Here is a 12,267-nt window from a genome sequence, read left to right on the forward strand (position 1 = left end):
GTTTGGTCAGTGTGATTGGCAGTTGTTGTTTGGTCAGTGTGATTGGCAGTTGTTGTTTGGTCAGTGTGATTGGCAGTTGTTGTTTGGTCAATGTGATTGGCAGTTCTTGTGCTCATCATGGGCATGCCCCAGAGTCTCGTGGTGCCCCAGCTAACATGACAGTCGCTGTCCTGAGAGGCTCATCCTGAGACAGCAAAAGAAAACTTACAGAAGAGGTAGCGAGCCTGCGTGAAGCTTGGAGTTAGTCAATAGCCCATCGCCTTTCATTTCCAGTCCTGATATCGTGCCTCACTGTGTGAGATGTGACCAAGGAGAGGAATCAGGCCAAGCCCTGTGGTTCTCTGTGGCATTTCTGTATGGCCAAAGGTATTCTGTATTTTGAAAAGAATACGTTGAAAACTCTCGGATTAGCTAATTTTGCATCAGTGCTTATGGGGGTAGGCTAATCTGTACTTGAAATATATTTTATAGAAGGTGAAGTAAGGGCAACTGGCTGTGGCGCACACCCTCAATCCCAGCACTTATGAGCAGAGGCAGGGGGATCTCTGTGAGCTTGAGGACTGCCTGGTCTGCAGCGGGAGTTTCAGGACAGGCTCTGAAGTTACACAGAGAAACTGTCTCTAACCCCCTGTCCGTATAAATAAAAATAAGATGAAGTAAAAAAGATTTTGTTTTTGGGTTTTTGTTTGTTTGGTGGGACCAGTTTTTTGTTTTCTTGAGACAAGATCTCTCTAATTTAATTTAATCCTAACTGTCCTAGAACTCGCTCTGTAGATCACCCACCAGTGTGGCCTCATACTCATAGAGATCCTCTTGTCTCTGCTTCCGGCATGCTGGGATTAAGGCATGAGCCACTACACTCAGAGGTTTTGTATTCTTTCATGGAAGAATGGTGAATATGATACGGCCTAGCAGAAACCTGTTCAGTAACCCCAGAATAAGGAGACATTCATTATTGGCAGGAATGTTGAAGGCAGTAGTAGCCAGGTCACCAGGCCAGGATCTTGCTGCAGGCTGCATATGGTTTTTTTGTTTGTTTGTTTGTTTGTTTGTTTGTTTTGTTTTTTGAAACAGGGTTTCTCTGTGTCACTTTGGAGCCTGTCCTGAACTTCATTCTGTAGAGCCCACACTGACCTATAACTCAGAGAGATCTACCTGCCTCTGCCTCCCGAGTGCTGGGATTAAAGCTGTGTGCCACCATGTCCCCACTGCATATGGTATTTTAATCCCAGCAGAAAGAGCACTAATGGGGGATTTGGCACAAACGTTCTGCATGGGTTGTCCTGTCACCTGGAAAGCAAAATGGTTTTTTGAGCCACTTTGACCAGGCTAACGGCAACCGCACTGTGAGCTGTTTAGTTAGGAGCTGTGGAAAGGTATGGACACTGACCACCAGGGACCTACAAGTTTAGTTTCATGTGGCTCAGTGTAGTTATGTCTCTGCCAAAGAGATTTTAATCATGGAATGACAGAAAGTGAAATCAAGAGTGCCTTTAAAATGATCGCCATGAACTTTTCAAAGCTGCCAGCATCATAAACGAAGGGAAGGCACTTCCCTAGAAAAGAGGACAGGATCCCTCAATGAAATGTTTAAGCCCTGACTGGACTGTGGAGCCAGACGGCACAGCACAGCAGAGGGGCAGCTCACAGGTCCTCGCTCCTCTCCAGAATGGTTCCAGTGAGGTGAGCGATCTTCAGGGAAAGAGAGGCCTGCCCAGGCATGTGGGAGCAGTGCTGTGATATCTACACCTTACCTCCTAGTGGCAGGAAGAGAGAGAGAGAACAGTGTTCAGAATAAAACCCCGGGGCCTTAGTGGAAGGAAGTGTTTCTGTTCTCCCTGCTGTCTTGTCTGTTTGAAACTTTTCAGGATAAACATGAGGGGACTCCTTTCTCCAAATAGAGCGGTCACATGACTGGGAGGGTGGTGGTGACTTCATGGGCCAAAGTGGGTTGTGTTGCCGACTCACCACAGCACAGTTTACCAGTGACATGAAGAGCTGAGAGCCCCACGATTCTTGAGGCTTGGTGCCCTCACCCTTCATACTGCCATAATGGTCCGCCCTTTCTTACTGCTCTTGAGACAAGGTCTTCCTATGGTGTCCAGGCCAGCCCTGAACTCCTGGCCTTCAACAGCCCTCCTGCCTCAGTTTCTCAAGTACCTAGGACCACAGATCTGTAACAACGCACCTGCTTGTCCACCTTATTTGTCCACGCTGTGGCATTAAGTCTTTGCTGACGTTGTCACTTTTTGATTGTGCAGCTGTGGCGACGGCTGGTGGAAATCGACTTCCCCAGGAAGTATGGCTGGAAGGGGTCGCTGCTGGGAGACTTGGAAGGGAGGCTCAAACAGGTACATCCCAATTGTTATGTATGGTACACTTGAGTGCAAGACTGATAATGGTGGTGAGGCAGGGGGTCAGCCATGAGTCTGGACATGTGTTCTGACTTGGTCATTTTCTTTTGACTTCAGAAGAATGTTGAAGGTCTTGTGTGATGCCCTTAGAAGAACAGGGACATGATGGGGACCCAAACCATATATGGGGAAGCTCACATGCAGACACTGCACTGGCCAGTTATGGAAACAGCACCAAAGGGGAAAAAAACAAAACTGCACAGAAAAATGCTCGTTAGTGTGAATGAAGGCTGCTGACATGGAAATCCAACTTTACATGATGAGAATGCTTCATCCGAAACTAAGATAGATCCTAGGGAACCAGAAGGGGAGGACAATGACTTATTTTTCAAAATTTATCTGTCTGGCTTTCACAAGCTCCAGTGCTGGTGTTTTGTTTTGGTATTTTTTGGGGGTGTTGTTTTTTATTTATTGTGTTTTGTTTTTTTGGTTTTTCAATACAGGATTTCTCTAGCATTGGGGCCTATCCTAGAACTTGCTCTGTAGCTCAGAATGGCCTTGTACTTAAAGAGATCGACCTGTCTCTGTTATCCAAGCGTTCGGATTGTTTTTTCCCCTTTTGTAGAGTGGAACAAAAGGCTTTTTAATTTTTGAATATTTGTGACAGGGTCTCACTCTGTGTCCCAGGCCAGTTCCAAGCTCCCAGCAATACTCTTGCTTTGGGCTCTCTAGTGCTGGGCCCAGAGGCACGAGCTACCATGCCTAGCTACAGAATCTGTTTTCATTAGTTCCTTGGATAGTGTGGTCCTTGCAGACATGCTTAGTGCCTGTGCAGAGAAGCTCAAATCACGGGGTGGTGAAGACACCTGGTGTTTCCCTGGTGTGTAGTGGTGAGGAACCCCACACCTCACGTCTCCCTCCTTGAGCACACACAGCCCTCACGCCTCTCTCTGTCCACAGGAGCAGCCCCGTTTGCAGATCTCCGTCTTCTGCAGCGGTCAGTGGCAGGATCGCGGACTCCATGACAGCGTGGCCAGGAGCTTTGAGAAGTGTGTCATTGAAGCCGTGAGCTCTGCTTGCCAGGTTACTAGTCTTTCCCTGTGGGCTCACAGGGGTTTTCTGATGTGGCCTCCCAAAGGCTGCGGAAGCCTGCTTGTTCTGAGACCCCACAGGGTCTGATCAACCCCCTTTGTGACTAGAGCCATGTGCTAAGATCCAGAGTTTTCATCCAACTCCTTGAGAAGCTGCGTGACTTCCTGTTTCCTGGCAGTTAAATGCCATGCAAAGACACAGTTCCTAGGCCAGGTGTGGTGGCGCATACCCTTAATTCCAGTACTAGGGTTACAGAAGCTGGTGGGTCTCTGAGTTCGAGACCAGCCTGATCTATGTAGTGAGTCAGACCAGCCAGAGTTACATGGTGAGAACCTCCCACCTGCTCACACAGCCTGGCCCCAGCATCTCACAGGCTGAGCCCCAGTCACCCCTGTGATCACTGCCAGTGGCGGGCTTTAGCTTCTGTTCATCTTCCTCTGCTCTGACAGAGACTGAGAAAAGGATCACGCTTGGGAGAGGCACATCAGTGTCCTGCTCCCTCTCACTTCTGCAGGTTCAGCTCTAGCGAGTCCCTTCTGAGGTAAAGGTCTGCTTTCTGTATGTGGAGGATTGTGCTGTCCCTGCTGAGTGGCCTGAGTGAGCACCGTGTCAAGCTCTGCTGGTCACGTGTGTGATGAGAGGGCTCAAAGCATGTTAAGCTTTCTCCTATTAACATTTTATTATGTTAGAGTATTGCTCTCTCTCTCTCTCTCTCTCTCTCTCTCTCTCTCTCTCTCTCTCTGTGTATGTGCACACGTGCACACGTGTGTTGAGCATGTGTGTGCCAGGACACACAAGCATGGAGAACAGAGGACATCTTTTGGGGGGCTCGTTCTCTCTTTTCACCACATGGGTCCCAAGAATTGACTCATTGTTGGATTTGGCAGCAGCCACCTTCACCCCTGTGCCATCTCTCTGGCCTAAAATAGCACAATTTCTATGACATATTTTTGTGTGTGGTGCTGAACGTCGAACCAGGGTTTTACAGATGCTAGGCAAACCTTTAGCCATTGGCTCATACCCCAGTGAGCCTCAGTCAGACCTACAGAGGCAGCAGCCCCGGGTCCTCTCCCACAGCTCATGCTCATGGCCTGTCATCAGGCCAGCAAGGGCAATTTTTGAAAAAAATCATTTAAGTTAAGGTCTCAAGTAGTCCAGCTTGGCCCTGTATTTTCTGTGCAGCTGAGGCTGACCCACAACTCTTCTCTCCAAATGTAAAGATTACTGTTGTGTACCACTACACCCAGTTTTCATGATTCTCTTAATTATAACAAACTAAGACATTATCACATTTTTTTCTATGCACTTTTATTTATTTATTAAAAATTTCCACCTCTTTCCCACCTCCCTTTTTTCTCCCCCTCTCCCCACCCCTCCCCCTCTCCCCACCCCCCTCCCCACCTCACCCTCCCTCTCTAGTCTTAAGAGCAATCAGGGTTCCTTGCCCTGTGGGAAGTCCAATATCCTCCCCCATCCATACAGGTCTTTAAAGGTGAACATCCAAACAAACCAGGCTCCCACAAAGTTAGTCCATGCAGTAGAATTAAATCCCAATGCCACTGTCCTTGGCTTCTCAGTCAGCCTTCATTGCCAGCCACGTTCAGAGTGTCCATTTTGATTACATGCTCCAACGCTCCCAGTCCAGCTGGCCTTGGTGAGCTCCCATTAGATCAGTCCCACCATCTCAGTGGGTGGACGCACCCCTTGTGATCCTGACTTCCTTGCTCACCCTCCTTCTGCTCCTCATTTGGACCTAGGGAGCTAAGTTCAGTGCTCCAAAGTGGGACTTTGTCTCTATCTCCATCCATCGCCAGATGAAGGTTCTATGGTGATATGCAAAATGTTCATCAGTATGGTTATGGGACGAGGCCAGTTCATGCACCCTCTCCTCTGCTGCCCAGGGAACAATCTGGGGATCTCTCCTTGGACCTGGGACCCCCTCTAGAATCAAGTCTCTTGCAAAGCCTAAAATGTCTCCCTTAGTTGAGATATTTACTTCCCTGCATCCATATCCATCCTTTGGAAATCCATCCCACCCATCCCATTCCCCCAAACTTTCCCGAATCCTTCCCTTCTGCCTTCTCTCTACCCAACTCCCCTTCCATCCACTCCCTGCCACCTGTGCCCCGAAGTTTGCCTGGCAATTTTGTCTACTTCCAATATCCAGGAGGATAACTATATGATTTTCTTCAGGTTTACTTCTTATTTAGCGTCTCTAGGATCACGAATTATAGGCTCAAAGACCTTTAATTATGGCTAGAATCCACTTATCAGTGAGTACATATCATATTCCTCTTTTTGGGACTGGGTTACCTCACTCAGTAAAGCGTTTTTCTATTTCCATCCATTTGCATGCAAAATTCAAGATGTCATTGTTTTTTTACCGCTGAGTAAAACTCTAATGTGTGTATGTTCCACACCTTATTTAACCATTCTTCTATTGAGGGGCACCTAGGTTGTTTCCAGGTTCTGACTATTACAAATAGTGCTGCTATGAACATAGTTGAACAAATGCTTTTGTCGTATGATATGGCATCTCTTGGGAATATTCTCAAGAGTGGAATTGCTGGGTCCTGAGGTAGGTTGACTCCCAGTTTCCAGTGTTTCGCCACACTGATTTCCACAGTGGCTGCACAATTTGCATTCCCACCAACAATGGATGAGTGTTTCCCTCACTCCACATCCTCTCCAGCATAGGCTATCCTTGGTGTTTTTGAGTTTAGCTATTCTGACAGGTGTAAGATGGTATCTCAATGTTGTTTTGATTTGCATTTCCCTGATCCCTAAGGAGGTTGAGCATGACCTTAAGGGTCTTTTGGCCATTCGAAATTCTTCTGTTGAGAATTCTCTGTTCAGTTCAGTACCCCATTTTTTAATTGGGTTAATTAGAGTTTTAGTGTCTAGTTTCTTGAGTTCTTTGTATATTTTGGAGATCAGACCTTTGTCTGATGAGGGGTTGGTGAAGATTTTCTCCCAGTCAGAAGGTAGCCTTTTTGTCTTAGTGACAGTGTCCTTTGCTTTACAGAAGCTTCTCAGTTTCAGGAGATCCCATTTATTCATTGTTTCTCTTATTGTCTGTGCTACTGGAGTTCTACCTAGGAAGTGGTCTCCTGTGCCCATGTCTTGTAGACTACTTCCTACTTTCTCTTCTGTCAGGTTCAATGTGGTCAGATTAATATTGGGGTCTTTAATCCATTTGGACTTGAGTTTTGTGCATGGTGATAGATATGGATCTACTTTCATTATTCTACAGGTTGACATCCAGTTATGCCAGCACCATTTGCTAAAGATGCTTTCCTTCTTCCATTATTACACTTTTTTTATTACTGACTTTCTTTATAGTCTCAGACCAGTGTCCTTGAGGGGCTCTCCTGTCCAGATCTGCAGAAATTTGGTACTGTCTTGTCCGCTGTGATAACCAAGTCCTGGCCTAAGCACAACGGGGAGGCTGTGTCGGACATGGATGGGATCCTCAAATACCTGCTCACGTGGCCAGATGTGAAGCAACTCTTCAAACTGTGTGGTATGTGCTGGCAGCTGCGGGGAGCCTGGGGAGGGCGTCCTCTTGGCCTCTGGGAGCAGAACGGGGCAGAAAAGCAGACCTGACATCCCGCTGCTCTGTGCTGATAGAGGAAGCAGCTGGATGGTGGGCCCGAGACCAGGACAGGCACGGGCGTCCTGACAGCTGACGTCACAGCTGACTGAGAGCTGCTCCATCCTAGCTGCTCTGCTGCCATGCTGTGCCTGGCACTGCCCCCGACAGTCTAGGGCCTCAGCCTCCAGGAGAAGGGACGGGAAGTGCAGTGTGGACACTGACTGGCTTTGCTCTGCAGACGCCGAGAGCAGCAAGAATTGCAGTTGGGCTGGGAGGGATGGCCCAGCGGGTACAGGGCCCGCTGAGTGGGGAGATGGCCCATCAGGGTAGGGGATGGAGTCCGAGGATACCTGTGGCTTCTTGCTACAAGCCAAGCTTCAGGTTCAGAGAGATTTTGGACTGCCTACATATGCATGCACACATACCGTGTATGCACATGTGTGGACGCACACACACACAAACACACACACACAAGAGCGAAAACTAGACAAGCTCAGGAGGCCTTCAGAGCAGTCCCTTTGAGAGCAGTGCTGATTGACATACAGAACAGGAACTCCCAGCTGACCCTCCCAGCACACACAGACCCGAGTGTTAGGACTTCCCCTGAAATCTCTCACATGTCTTCTGTGAGCTGTTGTGTTTAGATCTTGGAGCAGGAATGTGCTGGGTTTGAACTAAAAGCCCAGGCGAGTTTAATGCTCACTTAATGCTCACCAGATCTTTTGATAGCCCAAACAGGGACCCGCCCCCCAACAGCTTGTGAGGCGTGAGGCCAAAAGTGTTAAGTGCTGATGTGGGTGCCATTTGTATTTGCTGTTCACCTGGAAGTATCACAAGTGTGTTTTTTCAATTAATAGGTTTTCTAGAAAAATTCATCAGCAAACTTGGCTCCCACAGGCTCCTCCAGCAGCCATGTGCGGCTGTTCACACCTGGAATGTGTGTGTCCTTTATCTCGGATGAGCTGTTCAGTGTTGGCACACTAAGTCTGGGGGGTCGTAGGTGCTCTCTTGGCTTTAACACATGCAGGCTGGCATGTTTGGGGCATCACAGTGCCGACACAATGAGCTCACTGCCCCCAGGATCTGCGGCCCTGCTGTTTTACTACCCTGTGGTTTGTTCTCTAGAAGATCCCAGAGCTGGACCCATAAGTGTGGCCTGAGAGACGACTTTCACAGGAGTTTCCATTGGAAGCGCCTCCCTGTCTTCTTATTGCTCAGCCGCTGAGTTCTGTTTTCATCACAGAATAACTTCATTTGCAGAACTACCACGACATCTCACCCTGTTCACCTGCCGAATAGCATCTCAGTTGTTTCATGTTTTGCTGCTGTTTTCCTGAGACTGAGTCTCCCTATGTAGCCTTGGCTGGTCTATAGGAGGCTGTGCAGACCTGGGTGGCCATGAACTAACACTCTGCTTGTCTCTGCCTTAGAGTCCCGTGCTGCCATGTCCAGCTGTTTTATGGATGGACAATCATGGAAAAGGCTACTTTGTTTTCAATGCTGTTTTCTTTCTTTTTTACCTCGAGACAGGATTTCTCTGTAACAGTCCTGGCTGTTCTAGAACTCACTTTGTAGACCAGGCTATCCTTGATCGCACCTCACTTTGTAGACCAGGCTATCCTTCATCACAGCAAGATCTGCCTGCCTCTTCCTCCCAAGTGCTGGAATTAAAGGCGTGCATCACCACAACTTGGCTAAACATGCTCTTTTAATACAAATCTAATGGTAGCAGGAGAGAAATTTTCTGGGTTAAAAGTAAATGTATTGAAAGTCTTTCCATCTAGAGTGATTGTCAGTTCACACATATTACCGTACAGTGGGGAATGGTGGCCAGGATGTGCGGAACCTGAAGCCACGCACAGTCAAGTGTTGTCACACTGAGAACACGGCCCGACGGCCGCTGCACCATCAGAGTCATCAGGGATGGCTGGTGGGAATCGAAGAGATCAGGAGACCCAGGCTCTGAACTATGTGCTCTCCCTCTGGTCAGGAAGCAACGAGAAAATCTTAGACAACATCACGGGGGAAGGCAGGGAGCTGATGGCCACGGCTGAGTCTGTGTTCCAAAAGGCTGCAGAGGAACTTGAGGATGGCACCATCGTGATTGGACAGCTGGAGTTGATCCTTAAACACAAGCGTCAGTTTGTTGACATCTGGAACTTAAGTAAGTATGAAGCTGAGATTGTCAGCACATTGAGAAGCTGTGGTTTATTGTTCTGAGGAGTATCATGAGCAAGCAGTGACATGATGGCTGCCAAGTACGTGAATCCACTGTCCTCACAGACTGGATGAGCAGGAGTCTTCCTGGTCCCTCCTCCTTGCCCGACTGTGCAGTGTGTGCAGAGCGAGGCAGCAGAAAGCGCTTACATGGGAGACAAGCAGGACTGTGTGAGCGGTTAATTTTCTTTTCAGATAGAGTACGGCTGCCACGCCAAGAGAAGGCCTGTGACCTGGAGGACTTGCTGGCCGGGAGACAGGATGATCTGCTGTTCCTCGAGCGAGAGAAGAGACACGTGGAGAGCCTCCTGAGGCAGTTTGGGAGAGTGAGACACCTCGTGGAAGGTGCGCACCAGGAGTGGTACTGAGGAAGGGTGGGGTCTCAGTGATGACGGGGCACAGTAGCAGAGCTGGGGGCTTTAAGACAGTTTTTAAAAATTTGCATGATATGGGGACATAAGCATATGTATTTGCGTGTACATGTCAAGACCCAGGGTAGATACTGGGAGTCACTCTTGACACCTCTTTCACCTTATTCATTTTGTTGTTATTTTTGAGACAGGGCTTGTCTGGGTAACAGCCCTGGCTGTCCTGGAACTCACTTGTTGACTAGCTGAAAGAGATCCCCCTGCCTCTGTCTCTCCAGTGCTGGGACTGAAGCCCTGCACCACCACCACCCTCTCTCACCTTACTCAGTGAGACAGGGTCTCTCAGTCAAACCCAGAGCTTTCTGCTGTGTCTAGCCTTGCCAGCCAGTTTGCTCTGTTGATTCTTCCATCCCAGTTTCTCCAGTCTAGAAATACAGCCAGGCTGCCACACCCACCTGACATATATATAGGTTCCAGTGATCAAAAAATTTTAATCCAAGCTCACTTGCCTTTGCCAGAGGGAATCCACATCACCTCTGTATTCCATGCCCGCAAGCATCTCTAACTTTTATGTCCTAGAACTATCTGCTGACACCCATCATAGGAAGTGGCTCTCCTGAGATGGGCACCTCACCTCATCATCACTAGATGGGTGAGCTGCCGTGGGCTCTCCCTTAACCCTGCTGGTGTCATCTGTGCCTCTTCCCAACTATGTTCCCATATATATCCCTGCCCTCTGGCCGACTCTGCATCTGGCAGACACAGCTTAGCTACCATCCTGAGAAAGAGGCAGGCGCTCCCTGTCTGAGTGAGTGCATGTCTGTCTGCCCTAGTTCCAGTGCACTGCTTGGCTGGGAACAGAGGGAGATCTTAAGTCACTGCCCTAGGAAGGATGCTGTGTTCCCGGCTGTGTCTCTGGTGCAGCTGGGAAGCCTGGGGCAGTCCTGGTTACTGCTTCTGTGTGTGTGACATGTTTGCCCTCACTGGATGCTCTGTAGGTCAGGCTACCCTCAGATCCACAGAGATCCATCTGCCTCTGCCTCCTGAATTCTAGAATGAAAAGTATGTGCCTGGGCAGTTTCTGACTTAAAGATAAAATTCCTATTTTATAATTAGTTGGGCTTTAGAAGGGAGTGAGAGAGAGTAGGTGCTTGTTTTCCACCTGACCCTTTACCCAGAGTTTACAGTGTTTTCCTCTTTGAGAAAACTGACAACAAAACCAAGGTAGGAGGGGGGAAAGATGTGCGTGTTCTACAGAGTAAATGATCCAAGTGGTTGTATCTGAGTTTCTTAGAGAAGCGACCAGAGACCGGGCTAATGCTGTGTCAGTAGTCAAGCCTTTGTCTAATGCTGCAAGGCCGGAGGATCTGTCCCCAGTGCCAAAATAGAGCTCTAGTTCTGCCCATCCTGGTGCATGTCCACAATCCCAGATATTAGGATGCTGAGTCAGGAGGATAATTAGCTGAAGGCCAGCCTGGCTACATATTCAGACCTTCTTTCCCTTACTGAGAAAGAGAAGAGATGCCAGGCAGTGGTGGCGAGAGGCAGAGGAGGGCGGATCTCTGAGTTCAAGGCCAGTCTTGTCTTCAGGGTGAGTTCCAGGACAGCCAGCAGGGCACAGAGAAACCTGTCTCAAAAAGCGAGAATGGGTGTGTGTGATCAAAGAGAAATCGCATGCTACTGTTATCGGAGGCTTAACATCCAACCTTTCATTCCGGTTTCCGTAGTGGACTTTGGATATATTGAGGCAATACACTCTCAAGACCTCAGCAATAAGAGACTCAATGAAGCATTGATAAACCTACCGGACTCGACTCCCCGCAAAAAGAAGACTCATTACTCCCTGAGTCCTGAGATCCGAGAAATCGCAAGCAAGCTAGACTCCCTGAAAGACAGCCACATCTTCCAAGTCTTCTGGCAAGAGACGGCAGAGTCATTGAGTACTCTGAATCAGAACCCCAGACAGTTGAAATTATTGCTCTCAGAAGCCTGTGAACGCCTGTACCACCCCTGCTATGAGAAGTTCTACAGGCTCTATGAGACCCTGAAGTCAGGAGAGATCACCTTTGCTGAAGTTGATGACATCTTCAGGGACTTTGTAGATAAATATGGTGAGCTGACTATTGACCTAAACTGCATGTGTGCTCTGGATCCCCACGAGCAGAAAGGTTGGATCCCAGAGCGTGTTGCACAGATCAAGGAATACCACAGCCTGCACCAGGCCGTCAGCTCCGCCAAGGTCATCCTTCAGGTCCGAAGCACTTTGGGCGTGACCGGCGACTTCAGTGTTCTTGACAAGTTGTTAAACTTTGTAAGTTGTTTGCTTGTCCTCCTGAGGGGCGAGGACCAACCTGGATGTTCTTGAGAGCCAGGGTTTCTTTCTAACCTAGGGTGGGGTGGATTCTGGTGATGGTGGAGCAGATGGATGGTGTGGGTGATTGTGGAGCAGATGGACAGGGTGGGTAATGGTGGGGTGATTTAGGGGTCCCCTCTGTGTGCTGTGATTACCTTTAATGAATAAAGAAACTGTCTTGGCCTGTTGATAGGTAGACGGGGAAGCCTGGACTGAATGCTGGGAAAAAGATCAAGTGATCCTTGGTCTTGCTGTATGGTGGCTACCTGAAAACTAGGTTTGCCCAAC

At 48.6% G+C, this 12,267-nt stretch overlaps 1 protein-coding gene across 7 annotated transcripts in view; it reads left to right on the plus strand.

The window, feature by feature from the left end:
- The window catches only part of LOC146893367 (E3 ubiquitin-protein ligase RNF213-like), a 90,553-nt gene that overhangs the window by 25,628 nt on the left and 52,658 nt on the right, over nt 1–12,267 (plus strand). For all 7 annotated transcript variants that reach the window (XM_087909672.1, XM_087909675.1, XM_087909674.1 and 4 more), the window contains exons 17-22: nt 2,262–2,351; nt 3,315–3,437; nt 6,789–6,969; nt 9,032–9,205; nt 9,454–9,603; nt 11,354–11,937. In XM_087909672.1, coding sequence (XP_087765798.1) covers nt 2,262–2,351; nt 3,315–3,437; nt 6,789–6,969; nt 9,032–9,205; nt 9,454–9,603; nt 11,354–11,937 — 1,302 coding nt within the window. The remainder of the gene's footprint in view (nt 1–2,261; nt 2,352–3,314; nt 3,438–6,788; nt 6,970–9,031; nt 9,206–9,453; nt 9,604–11,353; nt 11,938–12,267) is intronic.

This window comes from Myodes glareolus, chromosome 9, assembly GCF_982192425.1.
Source record: "Myodes glareolus chromosome 9, mMyoGla1.1, whole genome shotgun sequence".
Taxonomy (NCBI): Eukaryota; Metazoa; Chordata; class Mammalia; order Rodentia; family Cricetidae; genus Myodes; species Myodes glareolus.